This window comes from Pristiophorus japonicus, chromosome 7, assembly GCF_044704955.1.
Source record: "Pristiophorus japonicus isolate sPriJap1 chromosome 7, sPriJap1.hap1, whole genome shotgun sequence".
NCBI lineage: Eukaryota > Metazoa > Chordata > Chondrichthyes > Pristiophoridae > Pristiophorus > Pristiophorus japonicus.
In genome coordinates, this window is record NC_091983.1 from 248,699,946 (window position 1) to 248,715,454 (window position 15,509).

The 15,509-nt window shown below is 43.8% G+C and overlaps 1 protein-coding gene across 5 annotated transcripts in view; it reads right to left on the bottom strand.

The window, feature by feature from the left end:
* The window catches only part of LOC139267493 (WD repeat-containing protein 26), a 135,043-nt gene that overhangs the window by 67,560 nt on the left and 51,974 nt on the right, over positions 1 to 15,509 (bottom strand). For all 5 annotated transcript variants that reach the window (XR_011593918.1, XM_070885894.1, XM_070885892.1 and 2 more), the window contains exon 7: positions 11,105 to 11,243. Coding sequence is in view for 4 of the 5 variants with exons in the window: in XM_070885894.1 (XP_070741995.1) it covers positions 11,105 to 11,243 (139 nt within the window). In the remaining variant the exon portion in view is untranslated. The remainder of the gene's footprint in view (positions 1 to 11,104; positions 11,244 to 15,509) is intronic.

A 15,509-nucleotide genomic window follows, 5' to 3' on the forward strand; every position in this document is an offset into this window, starting at 1 on the left:
ACACTGCAGTGCAGTACTGAGGGAGTACTGCAGTGTTGGAGGTGCCACCTTTCAGATGAGATGTTAAACTCTGACGTGGACGTTAAAGATCCCATGTCATTATTCAAAGAAGAGCAGGGGAGTTTATCCCCAGTGTCCTGGCCAATATTTATCCACCAACCAATGTCACTAAAACAGATTATCTGGTCATTATCACGTTGTCTGTGGGAGCTTGCTGTGCAGATTGGCTGCCAAATTTCCTACATTACAAGTGACTGCACTTCAAAAAGCACATCATTGGTTATAAAATGCTTTTTGCATCATGATAGACGCTATATAAATGCATGTTTTTTCTTTGTTGCTGGTTTTGACGGAGAAACATGAGTTGAATGCTGCATTCAACACTGGGAAACTATATGTTTTAATCTTATTGTATTTTTATGGCATCACGATGAGGTATATTAATGCTGGGAAATTAGACATCTTCCACTTTGGACACCCAGCATTAGAAACATAGAAATAAGTGGAGTAGGTCATTCGGCCCTTCAAGCCTGCACCACCATTCAATAAGATCATGGCTCATCATTCAGCTCAGTACCCCTTTCCTGCTTTCTCTCCATACCCCTTGATACCTTTAGCCGTAATGGCCATATCTAACTCCCTCTTGAATATATCCAATGAACTGGCATCAACAACTCTCTGCGGCAGGGAATTCCACAGGTTAACAACTCTGAGTGAAGAAGTTTCTCCTCATCTCAGACCTAAATGGCCTACCCCTTATCGTAAGACAGTATCCCCTGGTTCTGGATTTCCCCAACATCAGGAACAATCTACCCACATCTAACCTGTCCCATCCCGTCAGAATCTTGTATGTTTCTATGAGATCCCCTCTCATCCTTCTAAACTCCAGTGTATAAAGGCCTAGTTGCTCCAGTCTCTCCTCATATGTCAGTTCTGCCATTCCGGGAATCAGTCTGGTGAACCTTAGTTGCACTCCCTCAATAACAAGAACGTCCTTCCTCAGATTAGGAGACCAAAACTGAACACAATATTCCAGGTGAGGCCTCACCAAGGCCCTGTACAGTAATACTTCCCTGCTCCTATACTTAAGTCCCCTAGCTATGAAAGCCAACATACCATTTGCCTTCTTTAGCGCCTGCTGTACCTGCATGCCAACTTTCAATGACTGATGAACCATGACAACCTGATCTCGTTGCACCTCCCCTTTTCCTAATGTGCCACAATTCAGATAATATTCTGTCTTCGCGTTTTTGCCTCTAAAGTGGCTAACCTCACATTTATCCACATTATACTGTATCTACCATGCATTTGCCCACTCACCTAACCTGTCCAAGTCACCCTGCAGCCTCTTAGCATCCCCTTCACAGCTCACACCACCATCCACTTTAGTGTCATCTGCAAACTTGGAGATATTACACTCAATTCCTTCATCCAAATCATTGATGTATATTGCAAAGAGCTGGAGTTCCAGCATTGAGCCTTGCGGCACCCCACTAGTCACTGCCTGCCATTCTGAAAAGGACCCGTTTATCCCGACTCTCTGCTTCCTGTCTGCCAACCAGTTCTCTATACACATCAGTATATTATCTCCAATACCATGTACTTTGATTTTGCACACCAATCTCTTGTGTGGGACCTTGTCAAAAGCCTTTTGAAAGTCCAAATACACCACATCCACTGGTTCTCCCTTGTCCACTCTACTAGTTACATCCTCAAAAAATTCCAGAAGATTTGTCAAGCATGATTTCCCTTTCATAAATCCATGCTGACTTGGACCGATCCTGTCACTACTTTCCAAATGCGCTATTTCATCCTTAATAATTGATTCCAACATTTTCCCCACCACTGATGTCAAGCTAACCGGTCTGTAATTATCCGCTTTCTCCCTCACTTTTTAAAAAGTGGTGTTACATTAGCTACCCTCCAGTCCATAGGAACTGATCCCGAGTCGATAGACTGTTGGAAAATGATCACCAATGCATCCACTATTTCTTGGGCTACTTCCTTAAGTACTCTGGGATGCAGACAATCAGGCCCCGGGGATTTATCAGCCTTCAATCCCATCAATTTCCCTAACTCAATTTTCCGCCTAATAAGGATATCCTTCAGTTCCTCCTTCTCACTAGACCCTCGGTCCCCTAGTACTTCCGGAGATTATTTGTGTCTTCCTTTGCGAAGACAGAACAGAAGTATTTGTTTAATTGGTCTGCCATTTCTTGGTTCCCCATTATAAATTCACCTGAATCGGACTACAAGGGACCTACGTTTGTCTTCACTAATCTTTTTCTCTTCACATATCTAGAGAAGCTTTTGCAGTCAGTTTTTATGTTCCCGGCAAGCTTCTCGTACTCTACCCAATTATCATTGAGAACTCACACACCAGGCTTTCTGCAGAGTAAAGGACATCCATCCATTTTCCCAATAATGTGCCTCACCACGGTCTCAGATGAGCTCTCATATTAAATCAGTATTATTTTTCCTATTTCCTATACCAGCCATTCTGTTCTCAGAGAATAAAAAAAACTAGCTGTGATTTCTGCTGGAAAATATTTATGAGTTCTGTTGTGGTAGGGGATAGTATAGTCAGGGGGATAGATAATGTTCCCTACAATTGCGAGTTCCGAAAGCTGTGTTGCCGGCCTGGTGCCAGGGTTGAGGATATCTCCTCATGGCTGGAGAAGAATTTGGAGTGGGAGGGGGAGGTTCCAGTTGTCATGGTCTATGTAGGAACCAATGACATAGGTAGAACTAGGAATGAGGTTCAGCTGAATTTGAGTAGCTAGGGTCCAAATTAAAAAGCAGAACCTCAAATTTTTGCAAGTAAAATCAAGGAAAACCCAAAGATGTTTTATAAATTAATTAAGAGCAAGAAGATAACTAAAGAATGAGCAGGGCCTATTAGAGACCATAAAGGTAATGTGTGTGTGGAGGCAGAAGACGTGGGTATGGTTCTTAATGATAACTTCGTGTCTGTTTTCACAAAAGAAAGGGGCGATGCAGACATTGCAATCACGGATGAGGAGTGTGAATTATTAGATGAAATAAACATTGAGAGAGAGGAAGTATTAAAGGATTTAGCAGCTTTGAAAGTGGATAATTCCCTAGGTCAGGATGTATCCAGTGGGGTTCTGCCAGGTCCCTTGCTTTTTGTGGTATACATCAAATGACTTGGACTTGAATGTTGGGGGTATGATTAAGAAGTTTGCAGATGACACTAAAATTGGCTGTGCGGTTGATAATGAAGAAAGCAAGCTGTAGACTGCAGGAAGATATCAATGTACTGGTCAGGTGGGCAGAACAGTGGCAAATGGAATTCAATCCGGATAAGTGTGAGGTAATGCATTTGGGGAAGTCTAATAAGGCAAGAAAATACACATTAAAATATACACATTAAATTCTATGACACGGAAAAGTGTAGAGAAACAAAGGGATCTTGGAGTGCAGGTCCACAGATTCCTAAAGATAGTAGGCCAGGTAGAGAAGGTGGTTAAGAAGGCATATGGAATACTTGCATTTATTAGTTGAGGCATGGAATACAAGAACAAGGAGGTTATGCTTGAACTGTATTAAAACTGGTTAGGCTGCAGCTGGAGTACTGTGTGCAGTTCTGGTCACCACATTACAGGAAAAATGTGATTGCACTGGAAAGGGGGCAGAGGAGATTTACAAGAATGTTGCCTAAAACTGGAGAATTTTGGTTAGCAGGAAAGATTGGACATGCTGGGTCTGTTTTCTTTGGAACAGAGGAGTCTTAGGGGAGACCTGATTGAGGTGTACAAAATTATGAGGGGGCTGGATAGAGTGAATAGGAAGGACCCATTTCCCTTGGCAGAGGGGTCAACAACCAGCAGACATAGATTTAAAGTAATTGGGGGCTGTTTAGAGGAGATACAAGAACATAAGAAATAGGAGCAGGAGTAGGCCATACGGCCCCTTGAGCCTGCTCCACCCTTTAATACGATCATGGCTGATCCGATCATGGACTCAGGTCCACTTCCCTGCCCGCTCCCCATAACCCCTTATTACCTTATCGGTTAAGAAACTGTCTATCTCTGTCTTAAATTTATTCAATGACCCAGCGTCCACAACTCTGAGGTAGCGAATTCCACAGATTTACAACCCTCAGAGAAGAAATTACTCCTCATCTCAGTTTTAAATAGGTGGCCCGTTATTCTAAGATTATGCCCTCTAGTTCTAGTCTCCCCTATCAGTGGAAACATCCTCTCTGCATCCACCTTGTCAAGCCCCCTCATAATTTTATACGTTTCGATAAGATCACCTCTCATTCTTCTGAATTCCAATGAGTAGAGGCCCAGCCTACTCAACCTTTCCTCATAAATCAACCCCCTCATCTCCGGAATCAACCTGGTGAACCTTCCCTGAACTGTCTCCAAAGCAAGTATATCCTTTCGTAAATATGGAAACCAAAACTGCACGCAGTATTCCAGGTGTGGCCTCACCAATACCCTGTATAACTGTAGCAAGACTTCCCTGCTTTTATACTTCATCCCCTTTGCAATAAAGGCCAGGATTCCATTGGCCTTCCTGATCACTTGCTGTACCTGCGTACTAACCTTTTGCGTTTCATGCACCAGGACCCCCAGTACTGCAGCACTTTGCAATTTTTCTCCATTTAAATAATAACTTGCTCTTTGATTTTTTTTTCTGCCAAAGTGCAGAACCTCACACTTTCCAATATGATACTCCATCTGCCAAATTTTTGCCCACTCATTTAGCCTGTCTATATGTCCTTTTGCAGGTTTTTTGTGTCCTCCTCACACACTGCTTTTCCTCCCATCTTTGTATCGTCAGCAAACTTGGCTATGTTACACTCGATCCCTTCTTCCAAGTCGTTAATGTAGATTGTAAATAGTTGGGGTCCCAGCACTGATCCCTGCAGCACCCTATGAGTTACTGATTACCAACCCGAGAATGAACCATTTATCCCGACTCTCTGTTTTCTGTTAGTTAGCCAATCCTCTATCCATGCTAATATATTACCCCCAACCCCGTGAACTTTTATTTTGTGTAGTAACCTTTTATGTGGCATCTTGTCAAATGCCTTCTGGAAGTCCAAATACCCCACATCCACTGGTTCCTCTTTATCCACCCTGTTCGTTCCATTCTCAAAGAATTCCAGCAAATTTGTCAAACTTGACTTCCCATTCATAAATCCATGCTGACTCTGCCTGACCGAATTTTGCTTTTCTAAATGTCCTGCTACTGCTTCTTTAATAATGGACTCCCAACATTTTCCCAACCACAGATGTTAGGCTAACTGGTCTATAGTTTCCTTCTTTTTATCTGCCTCCTTTTTAAAAAAAAATAGAGGCGTTACATTTGCTGTTTTCCAATCTGCTGGGACCTCCCCAGAATCCAGGGAATACTGCACATTATAAAGCCTTTTCCATTTCACTGGTATCGCCAGGATTTCACGCTCGTGTTATATACCTCAAAAAGCTCCAGATACAGTTAATTCAGAAACTAGGGTACTGAACTTAACGAAAGGTATTTTCGATGGTATGAGACGTGAATTGGCTAGAATAGACTGGCCAATTCACGTAAAAGGGTTGATAGTAGATAGGCAATGGCAGACATTTAAATGTCACATGGATGAACTTCAACAATTGTACATCCCTGCCTGGAGTAAAAATAAAACGGGGAAAGTGGCTCAACCGTGGCTAACAAGGGAAATTAGGAATAGTGTTAAATCCAAGGAAGAGACATATAAATTGGCCAGAAAAAGCAGCAAACCTGAGGACTGGGAGAAATTTTGAATCCAGCAGAGGAGGACAAAGTGTTTAATTAGGAGGGGGAAAATAGAGTATGAGAGGAAGCTTGCTGGGAACATAAAAACTGACTGTAAAAGCTTTGATACATATGTAAAGCGAAAGAGAGTAGTGAAGACAAACGTAGATCCCTTGCAGTCAGAAACAGGTGAATTTATAATGGGGAACAGAGAAATGGCAAAATTCAACAAATACTTTGGTTCTGTCTTCACGAAGGAAGGCACGAATAACCTTCCAGAAACACTAGGGGTCCGAGGATCTAGCGAGAAGGAGGAACTGAAGGAAATCCTTAGTCAGGAAATTGTGTTAAGGAAATTGATGGGATTGAAGGCCGATAAATCCCCAGGGCATGATTCATTAAAATAAATCTATTTCTGCTTTAAAATTCACTTATAAAATGGGATTATAGACAACCCTGAAATCCTGCATCCCAGAGTACTTAAGGAAGTGGCCCTAGAAAAAGTGGATGCATTGATGATCATTTTCCAAGTCTATCGACTCTGGATCAGTTCCTATGGACTGGAGGGTAGCTAATGTAACCCCATTTTTTAAAAAAAGGAGGGAGAGAAAACGGGGAATTATAGACCAGTTAGCCTGACATCGGTAGTGGGGAAAATGTTGGAATCAATTATTAAAGATGAAATAGCAGCGCATTTGGAAAGCAGTGACCAGACCGGTCCAAGTCAGCATGGATTTATGAATGGGAAATCATGCTTGACAAATCTTCTAGAATTTTTTGAGGATGTAACTAGTAGAGTGGATAAGTGAGAACCAGTGGATGTGGTGTATTTGGACTTTCAAAAAGCTTTTGACAGGGTCCCACACAAGAGATTGTTGTGCAAAATTAAAGCACATGGTATTGGGGGTAATGTATTGACGTAGATAGAGAACTGGCTGGCAGACAAGCAGAGAGTCGGGATAAACGGGTCCTTTTCAGAATGGCAGGCAGTGATTAGTGGAATGCCGCAGGGCTCAGTACTGGGATCCCAGCTATTTACACTATACATCAACGATTTAGATGAAGGAATTGAGTGTAATATCTCCAAGTTTGCAGATGACACTAAGCTGGGTGGCTGTGTGAGCTGTGAGGAGGATGCTAAGAGGCTGCAGGGTGACTTGGACAGGTTAGGTGAGTGGGCAAATGCATGGCAGATGCAGTATAATGTGAATAAATGTGAGGTTAACCACTTTGGGGGCAAAAACATGAAGGCAGAATATTATCTGAATGGCGGCAGATTAGGAAAAGGGGAGGTGCAACGAGACCTGGGTGTCATGGTACATCAGTCATTGAAAGTTGGAATGCAGGTACAGCAGGCAGTGAAGGTGGCAAATGGCATGTTGGCCTTCATAGCTAGGGGATTTGAGTATAGGAGCAGGGAGGTCTTACTGCAGTTGTACAGGGCCTTGGTGAGGTCCCATCTGGACTATTGTGTTCAGTTTTGGTCTCCTAATCTGAGAAAGGACATTCTTGCTATTGAGGGAGTGCAGCGAAGGTTCACCAGACTGATTCCCGGGATGGCAGGACTGACATATGAGGAGAGATTGGATCGACTGGGCCTGTATTCACTGGCGTTTAGATGAATGAGAGGGGATCTCATAGAAACACACAAAATTCTGATGGAATTGGACAGTTTAGATGCAGGAAGAATGTTCCCGATGTTGGGGAAGTCCAGAACCAGGGGTCACAATCTGAAGGGTAAGCCATTTAGGACCGAGATGAGGAGAAACCTCTTCACTAGGAGAATTGTGAACTTGTGGAATTCTCTACCGCAGAGAGTTGTTGATACCAGTTCGTTAGATATATTCAAGAGGGAGTTAGATATGGCCCTTACAGCTAAAGGGATCAAGAGGTATGGAGAGAAAGCAGGAAAGGGGTACTGAGGTGAATGATCAGCCATGATCTTATTGAAGGTGCGGGCTCGAAGGGCCGAATGGCCTACTCCTGCACCTATTTTCTATGTTTCTATGTTTCTCGTTCAAAAATCTGTATCTCCAACTTAAATTTATTCAATGACCCAGCCTCCACAGCTCTCTCGGGCAGAGAATTCCAGATTTACAACCCTCCCAACATTTTCCCAACCACAGATGTTAGGCTAACTGGTCCTATAGTTTCCTGCTTTTTGTCTCGAGCCTTTTTTAAATAGGGGAGTTACATTTGCAGTTTTCCAATCTGCTGGGGCTTCCCCAGAATCCAGTGAATTTTGATAAATTACAACCCAATACATCCACTATCCCTGCCGCTATTTCTCTTAAGACCCTAGGATGCAAGCCATCAGGTCCAGGGGATTTATCTGCCTTTAGTCCCGTCATCTTACTGAGTATCACCTCCTTAGTGATTCTGATTGTGTTACGTTCCTTCCCCCCAGCCGCCCCCCCCCCTCCCAAAGTCCCTTAACTATCCACTGTTGGGATATTTTTCGTGTCCTTTAACGTAAAGACTGATACAAAATATTTCTTCAGAGTTTCTGCCATCTCCCTGTTCCCCATCACGAATTCCCCAGTCTCGTGCTCTCAGGGACCAACATTTAATTTAGCCACTCTTTTCCTTTTTATATACCTGTAGAAACTCTTACTATGTTTTATATTTTTCACGCTAGTTTTACTTTCTTAGTCTATCTTCTCTTTCTTAATCGTTATTTTTTGTCATTTTTGCTGGCTTTTAAAAAGCTTCCCAATCTTCTGTCCGCCCACTTGTTTTGGCCACTTTGTATGTCCTTTTTAAATTGGATATCGTCCTTTATTTCTTTAGTTAGCCACAGGTGGCTATATTTTCTTTTACACCATTTCCTCCACACTGGAATATATTTTTCTTGAGCGTTATGAAATATCTTCTTAAATGTACGCCTATACTTGGCCTATATTCTATCGAGTTTAGAAGAATGAGAGGTGATCGCATTGAAACATACAAAATTCTTACAGGGCTTGACAGGGTAGATGCAGGGAGGATGTTTCCTCTGGCTCTGGAGTCTCGAATCAGGGGTCATAAGTCTCAGGATAAGAGGTCGACCATTTAGGACTGAGATGAGGAGAAATTTCTTCACTCAGAGGATGGTGAATCTTTTGAATTCTCTGAGGGCTCTGGAGGCTCAGTTTTTGAGGATATTCAAGACGGAGATGGGATAGATTTTTGAATATTAAGGGAATCGAGGGATATGGGGACAGTGCAGGAAAGTGGAGTTGAGGTAGAAGATCAGCAACGATGTTATTGAATGGAGGAGTAGGCTCGAGATTTCAAATGACCTACTCCTGCTCCTAATTCTTATGTTCTTGTAAGGAATGACTACTGATGTTTGGGTATGGTACTGCAGTGCTACCAGCATTATTGAGGGTAAAAGATTGAGAGATAACACAATTTGTGGAAATGTTGCACTTCAAGCAAAAAGTGAATTTCAAACAACAGCAGCAAAATACTGCGGATGTTGGAAATCTGAAATAAAAACAGAAAATTTTTGAAATACTCAGCAGGTCAGGCTGCATCTGTGGAGAGAGAAACAGAGTTAACGTTTCATGTCAATGATCTTTTGTCAGAACTGGATAAAGTTTAAGAGATGCAACAGATTTTTAAGCAAAGGGGCAGGGAAAGGGGGAGTGGAGGAAAGAACAAATGGGAAAGTCTGTGGTCAAATGGAAGGCAGGAGAGATTAAAAGACAAGAGAGATAATGGTGCAAGGCAAAAGAAGATGGTAATGGGTCAGGTTAAGAAACAAAGGATGACTCTAGATGAGGTGTAAAAGGGAAATGGCAGAATCATTATCAGCTGCCATGTGAGAGGAAAAATCAATAAAATAGGGGCAGAGGTTATGGACTGAAATTGTTGAACTCCATGTTGAGTCCAGCGGGCTATTCCTCTAGCTTACATTGAGCTTCGTTTGAACAGTGAAAGAGGCTGAGGACGGAGAGATCAGAGTGGAAGTAGAACGGTGAATTAAAGTGACAGGCGCCTCCACTCCCCCTTTGCTTCAAAATCTGTTGCATCTCTTAACTTTTTCCAGTTCTGACGAAGCTCAGGGTCACACTAACTGACTGAACGGGGTTGTTCCGCAAAGCTGCGTTTAGTCTCCTCAATGCGTTAAGTCGGCATCGTGAGCAGCGAATACAGTATAATTAATTGCATGTACAAGTAAGTCACTGTTTCACCTGGAAGGAGTTTTTGGGGCCCTGGATAGTGGGAAGGGAGAAGGTAAAAGGGCAGGTGTTGCATCTCCTGCGCTTGCACAGAAAGGTGCTGTGGGAAGGGGAAGGGGTGTTGGGGACAATTGAGTCGTGGACCAGGGTGTCATGGAGGGAGCGGTCCCTTCGGAATTCTGGAAGTAGGAGAGGGGAAGATGTGTTTGGTGGTGGAATCATGCTGGTGGTGGCGGAAATGGCAGTGGATGATCCATTGAAGGTGGGGTGAAAGGTGAGGACAAGGGGAAACCTATCGTGGTTCTGGGAGGGAGGGAAGGAGGGAAAGGGGTGAGAGGAGAAGTGTAGGAAATAGAACTGACACAGTCGAGGGCCCTGTCAATCACAGTAGAGGAGAATCCTCAGTTGAGGAAAAAGAGACATATCGGAAGCACTAGTATGAAAGGTGATATCGTCAGAGCAGATGCGACGGAGACGGAGAAACTGGGAAAATGGAAGAGTCCTTACAGGAAGCGGGGTGGGAGGAAGTGTAGTCGAGGTATCTGTGGGAGTCAGTGGGTTTATAGTAAATGTTTGTCAATAGCCTATCCCCAGAAATGGAGACAGAGAAGTCGAGGAAGGGAAGAGATAGAGATGAGTCATGTGAAGGGAAAGGTGGAAATTGGAAGCAAAGTTGATGACATTTTCCAGTTTTGGGAGAGAGCAATAAACTGCACCAATAGTCAATAGAAAAAGAGGTGGGGACCTGTGTCTGACTGGAACAAAGAATGTTCCACATATCCCACGAAAAGGCAGGCATAATTAGGACCCATACGGGTTCCCATAGCAACACCTTTAATCTGGAGTCTGGAGGAGGTGAGTCGAGTCAAAGGAGAAGTTGTTCAGTGTGAGAACAGGCAGGCGGAGCGAAGTGCCTTCAGGCTGTCCTGGTGTATGATAGAGGTGTAGAAGGATTGGATGGCCATTGTGAAAAGTGCAGTTCATTAATGATTCAATATAACCTCCGACAGGTTTTAAGCACTGTGGATAAACAACGTAATTCCTTGGAAAAATAGGTGTACGCTGAGTTTACTAAAACAATTTATCATGAATTGTGAAAATGGTGATCCGAATCAAGGCTAAGAAAAGCACAGTAACTGCTCAACTTGAGGAATACAGGGGCTTTAGTTTCCCGTAGCCATGGTACTTACTGGATCAACCTGCCATATAATAACCATGGTGTCCTTGGATCCTGTTGCTAATTTAGTGCCATCATTGGAGAATTTGCAGAACCACACCTCATTGCAGTGCTCTGTGAGGATCTGCTGTGTGTAGCAAGGGAACTGTTTCCTTTAAAAAAAGAAAATTAAAAATTAAAACTTTTGCCTTTTTGTGCACTAGGTTTTAAGAGCCATACCATCATTATAGTACTGGCAGATCTAGCACTAACTGAGGAACATTAGATTACCTAAATTTAGTAGTCTTCCTGATTCTTTGACCAACACATACAAATAAATATTTACCACCTGCAAGGAGAAAAACCTAGGTCGCAGGCCCTTAAAGAGGATGGTTCCATGTTGGTCTGAACGTCTTAGCTGTACGTGCAGCTCAATTCTGACTAATTTCTCAGATTATTACCAGAGACAGCAAAGCTTGAACAGAAAAACAGTGAAATTCTCCAAAGTAAATAGAGTATAAAAAGAAAAACCAAACAGCAGGCAAAATGCAAGGTGTGTATGCGGTGTTACACTACACTAAGATTGAGGAAAACCATACCGCAGATAGTTAACTTCACATGCTCAACCTTCATGCAATAGTTACAAAGTAACACAAAGGAATCAAGTTCTTCTCTGATGTTGAGGGTATCCAGAAGCATAGCAACAGAATGCTCATGAGCTTGAGATGACAGGTTAAGATACCTTAGCTGTATCGCCCAATAAAGCTAGAATGGCTGGCTACCATCCCTGGTTCTACTTACACTGGATGCTACGATTAGTTAAAAAGAATAGCACTTTCTTTTCCACAAAGGACACATACGAGGTGAAAAAGAAAACATTTCTAGCACATTAATTCTAGAGATAAAAGTAGTTCAGGTCAACCAAAGTAAACTGGACATAATCAATATCAGGAAATTGTGTGGGTCGGAGTGTAAGCACATAAAGGAAACTACATAATTTTCTGTGGCAGTTGTACTGTAAGATGAATGAGGCAGTAATGCTGCCTCAGACACCAAGGCATCTTAAGGGTTTTTGTCTTTGTGCCCCAGAAACAGTAGCACTAGAGCATCATTACCATAGGCAGTCCCTCAGAATCGAGGAAGACTTGTTTCTACTCCTGAAGTGAGTTCTTTGGTGGCTGAACAGTCCAATACGAGAGCCACAGACTCTGTCACAGGTGGGACAGATAGTTGTTGAGGGAAAGGGTGGGTGGAACTGGTTTGCCACAAGCTCTTTCCGCTGCCTGCGCTTGATTTCTGCATGCTCTCGGTATTGAGACTCGAAGTGCTCAGCACCCTCCCGGATGCACTTCCTCCACTTAGGGCGATCTTGGGCCAGGGACTCCCAGGTGTCAGTGGGGATGTCGCACTTTATCAGGCAGGCTTTGAGGGTGTCCTTGTAACCTGTCATCTCAAGCTCATGAGCATTCTGTTGCTATGCTTCTGGATACCCTCAACATCAGAGAAGAACTTGATTCCTTTGTGTTACTTTGTAACTATTGCATGAAGGTTGAGCATGTGAAGTTAACTATCTGCGGTATGGTTTTCCTCAATCTTAGTGTAGTGTAACACCGCATACACACCTTGCATTTTGCCTGCTGTTTGGTTTTTCTTTTTATACTCTATTTACTTTGGAGAATTTCACTGTTTTTCTGTTCAAGCTTTGCTGTCTCTGGTAATAATCTGAGAAATTAGTCAGAATTGAGCTGCACGTACAGCTAAGACGTTCAGACCAACATGGAACCATCCTCTTTAAGGGCCTGCGACCTAGGTTTTTCTCCTTGCAGGTGCCCACCTTTGGCTCATTTGCCGTGAAGGAGCTCTGAGAGTCTCGTGTCTGGCATGCGGACAATGTAGCCTGCCCAGCAAAGCTGACCAAGTGTGGTCAGTGCTTCAATGCTGGGGATGTTGGCCTGGACGAGGACGCTAATGTTGGTTCGTCTGTCCTCCCAGGGGATTTGTAGGATCTTGCGGAGACATCGTTGGTGATATTTCTCCAGCAACTTGGTGTCTGCTGTACATGGTCCATACCTCTGAGCCATAAGGGAGGGCAGGTATTACTACAGCCCTGTAGACCATGAGCTTGGTGGCAGTTTTGGGGGCCTAGTCTTCAAAAACTCTTTTCCTCAGGCGGCCGAAGGCTGCACTGGCGCACTGGAGGCAGTGTTGGATCTCGTTGTTATAGCACAAGAGCAGCATATAATTGGCTGATATGATTTTTTTTGTTATTGCTCAGTCCAGCTACACAGACCAACAATGCAATTTTCTGTTTGCTTGCCAGTTATGGACTTTCCCCAATCAGGAATGTTCTGCATCCAGAAATGAAAGCCATGAATCAGGACATTCAACCAGTTAGACAAGTGCAATTTTTTTTTTTGCTGTTGTGATAGAATTCACCCCTCAACATGTACACCAATCTATTATAGAACCTATTGTACTTGAAGTAACTCTAGGATATAAATATAGCACAATTAAGCCAAAATGGCTGAAAAGCAACACCCAGGGGAAATATTCCCTGTAATGTTGTTTCGGGTGCACAGCCCTTTAAGGAGCTGCGCAGCCAACATTGCAAAAGCCGGCCTCGGGCTGCGTGGGACCAGCAGAGAGCTGCGCAGTTTATAGGGAACTTTGGCATGGGGTTATATTCACAACACCAGTATACAACAATGACTTACACTTATATAGTGCCTTTAACATAGTAAACAACCCAAGGCACTTGGAGCAGCGGAGGCTGAACAACAACTCTGACAGCTCTTCCTAATTCCCCTTGACCATGACCCCACCACCAAACATCAAGCTATCAGTTCCAAGGCTGCCACTGACCTAATCTCCTCTGGAGATCTTCCCTCCGCGGCCTCCAACCTCATCATTCCCCAAACCCGCACAGCCCGTTCTACGTCCAATTCAATATACAAAAAACAGGACTGCTCTGGTGGACCCATCATTTTAACCTGTTCTTGCCCCATGGAACTGATTTCTTCTCATCTTGACTACATTTTCTCCAGTCTCTCCCTACCTACATCCATGACTCTTCTGACGCCCTCTGTCATTTTAAGTTTCTTGGCTGTAACACTTTCCTTTTCACCATGGACGTCCAATCTCTCTACATCTTCACCCTATACCAGGACGGCCGGAGGGCTCTCGCTTCTTTCTTGAACGGAGGCTGAACCAGTCCTCATCCACCACCCTCCTCCGCCTGGCTGAACTTGTTCTCACACTGAACAACTTCTCCTTTGACTCGACTCACTTCCTCCAAATTAAAGGTGTTGCTATGGGAACCCGTGTGGGTCCTAGCTAATGCCTGCCTTTTCGTGGGATATGTGGAACATTCTTTGTTCCAGTCAGACTCAGGTCTCCCAACCCCCACCTCTTTTTCAGGTGCATTCAATGACTATTGGTGCGGTTTATTACTCTCGCCCAAAACTGGAAAATGTCATCAACTTTGTTTCCAATTTCCACCTTTCCCTTGCCTTCACATGACCCATCGCCGTCTCTTCCCTTCCTCGACTTCTCTGTCTCCATTTCTGGGGATAGGCTGGTGACAAATATTTACTATAAGCCCATTGACTCCCATAGCTACCTGGATGACACTTCCTCCCACCTTGCTTCCTGTAAGGACTCTATTCCATTTTCCCAGTTTCTCCGTTGCATCTGCTCTGACAATACAACCTTCCATACTAGTGCTTCCGATATGCCCATCGATAATTGCACTTCAGAAGGTGGTGGTGAGCCGTCTTCTTTCGCTGCAGTCCTTGTGATGAAGGTACTTCCAACTGTGCTGTTACGTGGAGCTTTGACAAGGCTCCGAGCACCAGGTGGGCAGAGAAAATACTTCAAGGACACCCTCAAAGCCTCCTTGACAAAGTGCAACATCCCCACCGACTCCTGGGAATCCCTGGCCCACGAGAGACAGAGACTGAAGGTCCCACATTGGACTCCTCAGTCACCTGAGAACTCACTTTTAGAGTGGAAGCAAGTGGACTGCCTATGATAATGATGAGGTTAGGGAGGGAGTTCCAGGATTTTGACCCAGCGACGATGAAAGAACGGCGATATATTTCCAAGTCTGGAGGTGGGGTAGCATTGCTGGTTAAAAAGGAGATTAAAGCAATAATAAGGAAGGACATTAGCTTGGATGATGTGGAATCTATATGGGTAGAGCTGCGGAACGCCAAAGGGCAGAAAACGCTAGTGGGAGTTGTGTACAGACCACCAAACAGTGGTAGTGAGGTTGGGAATGGCATCAAACAGGAAATTAGGGATGCGTGCAATAAAGGTACAGCAGTTATCATGGGTGATTTTAATCTACATATAGATTGGGCTAACCAAGCTGGTAGCAGCACGGTGGAAGAGGATTTCCTGGAGTGTATTAGGGATGGTTTTCCAGATCAATATGTCAA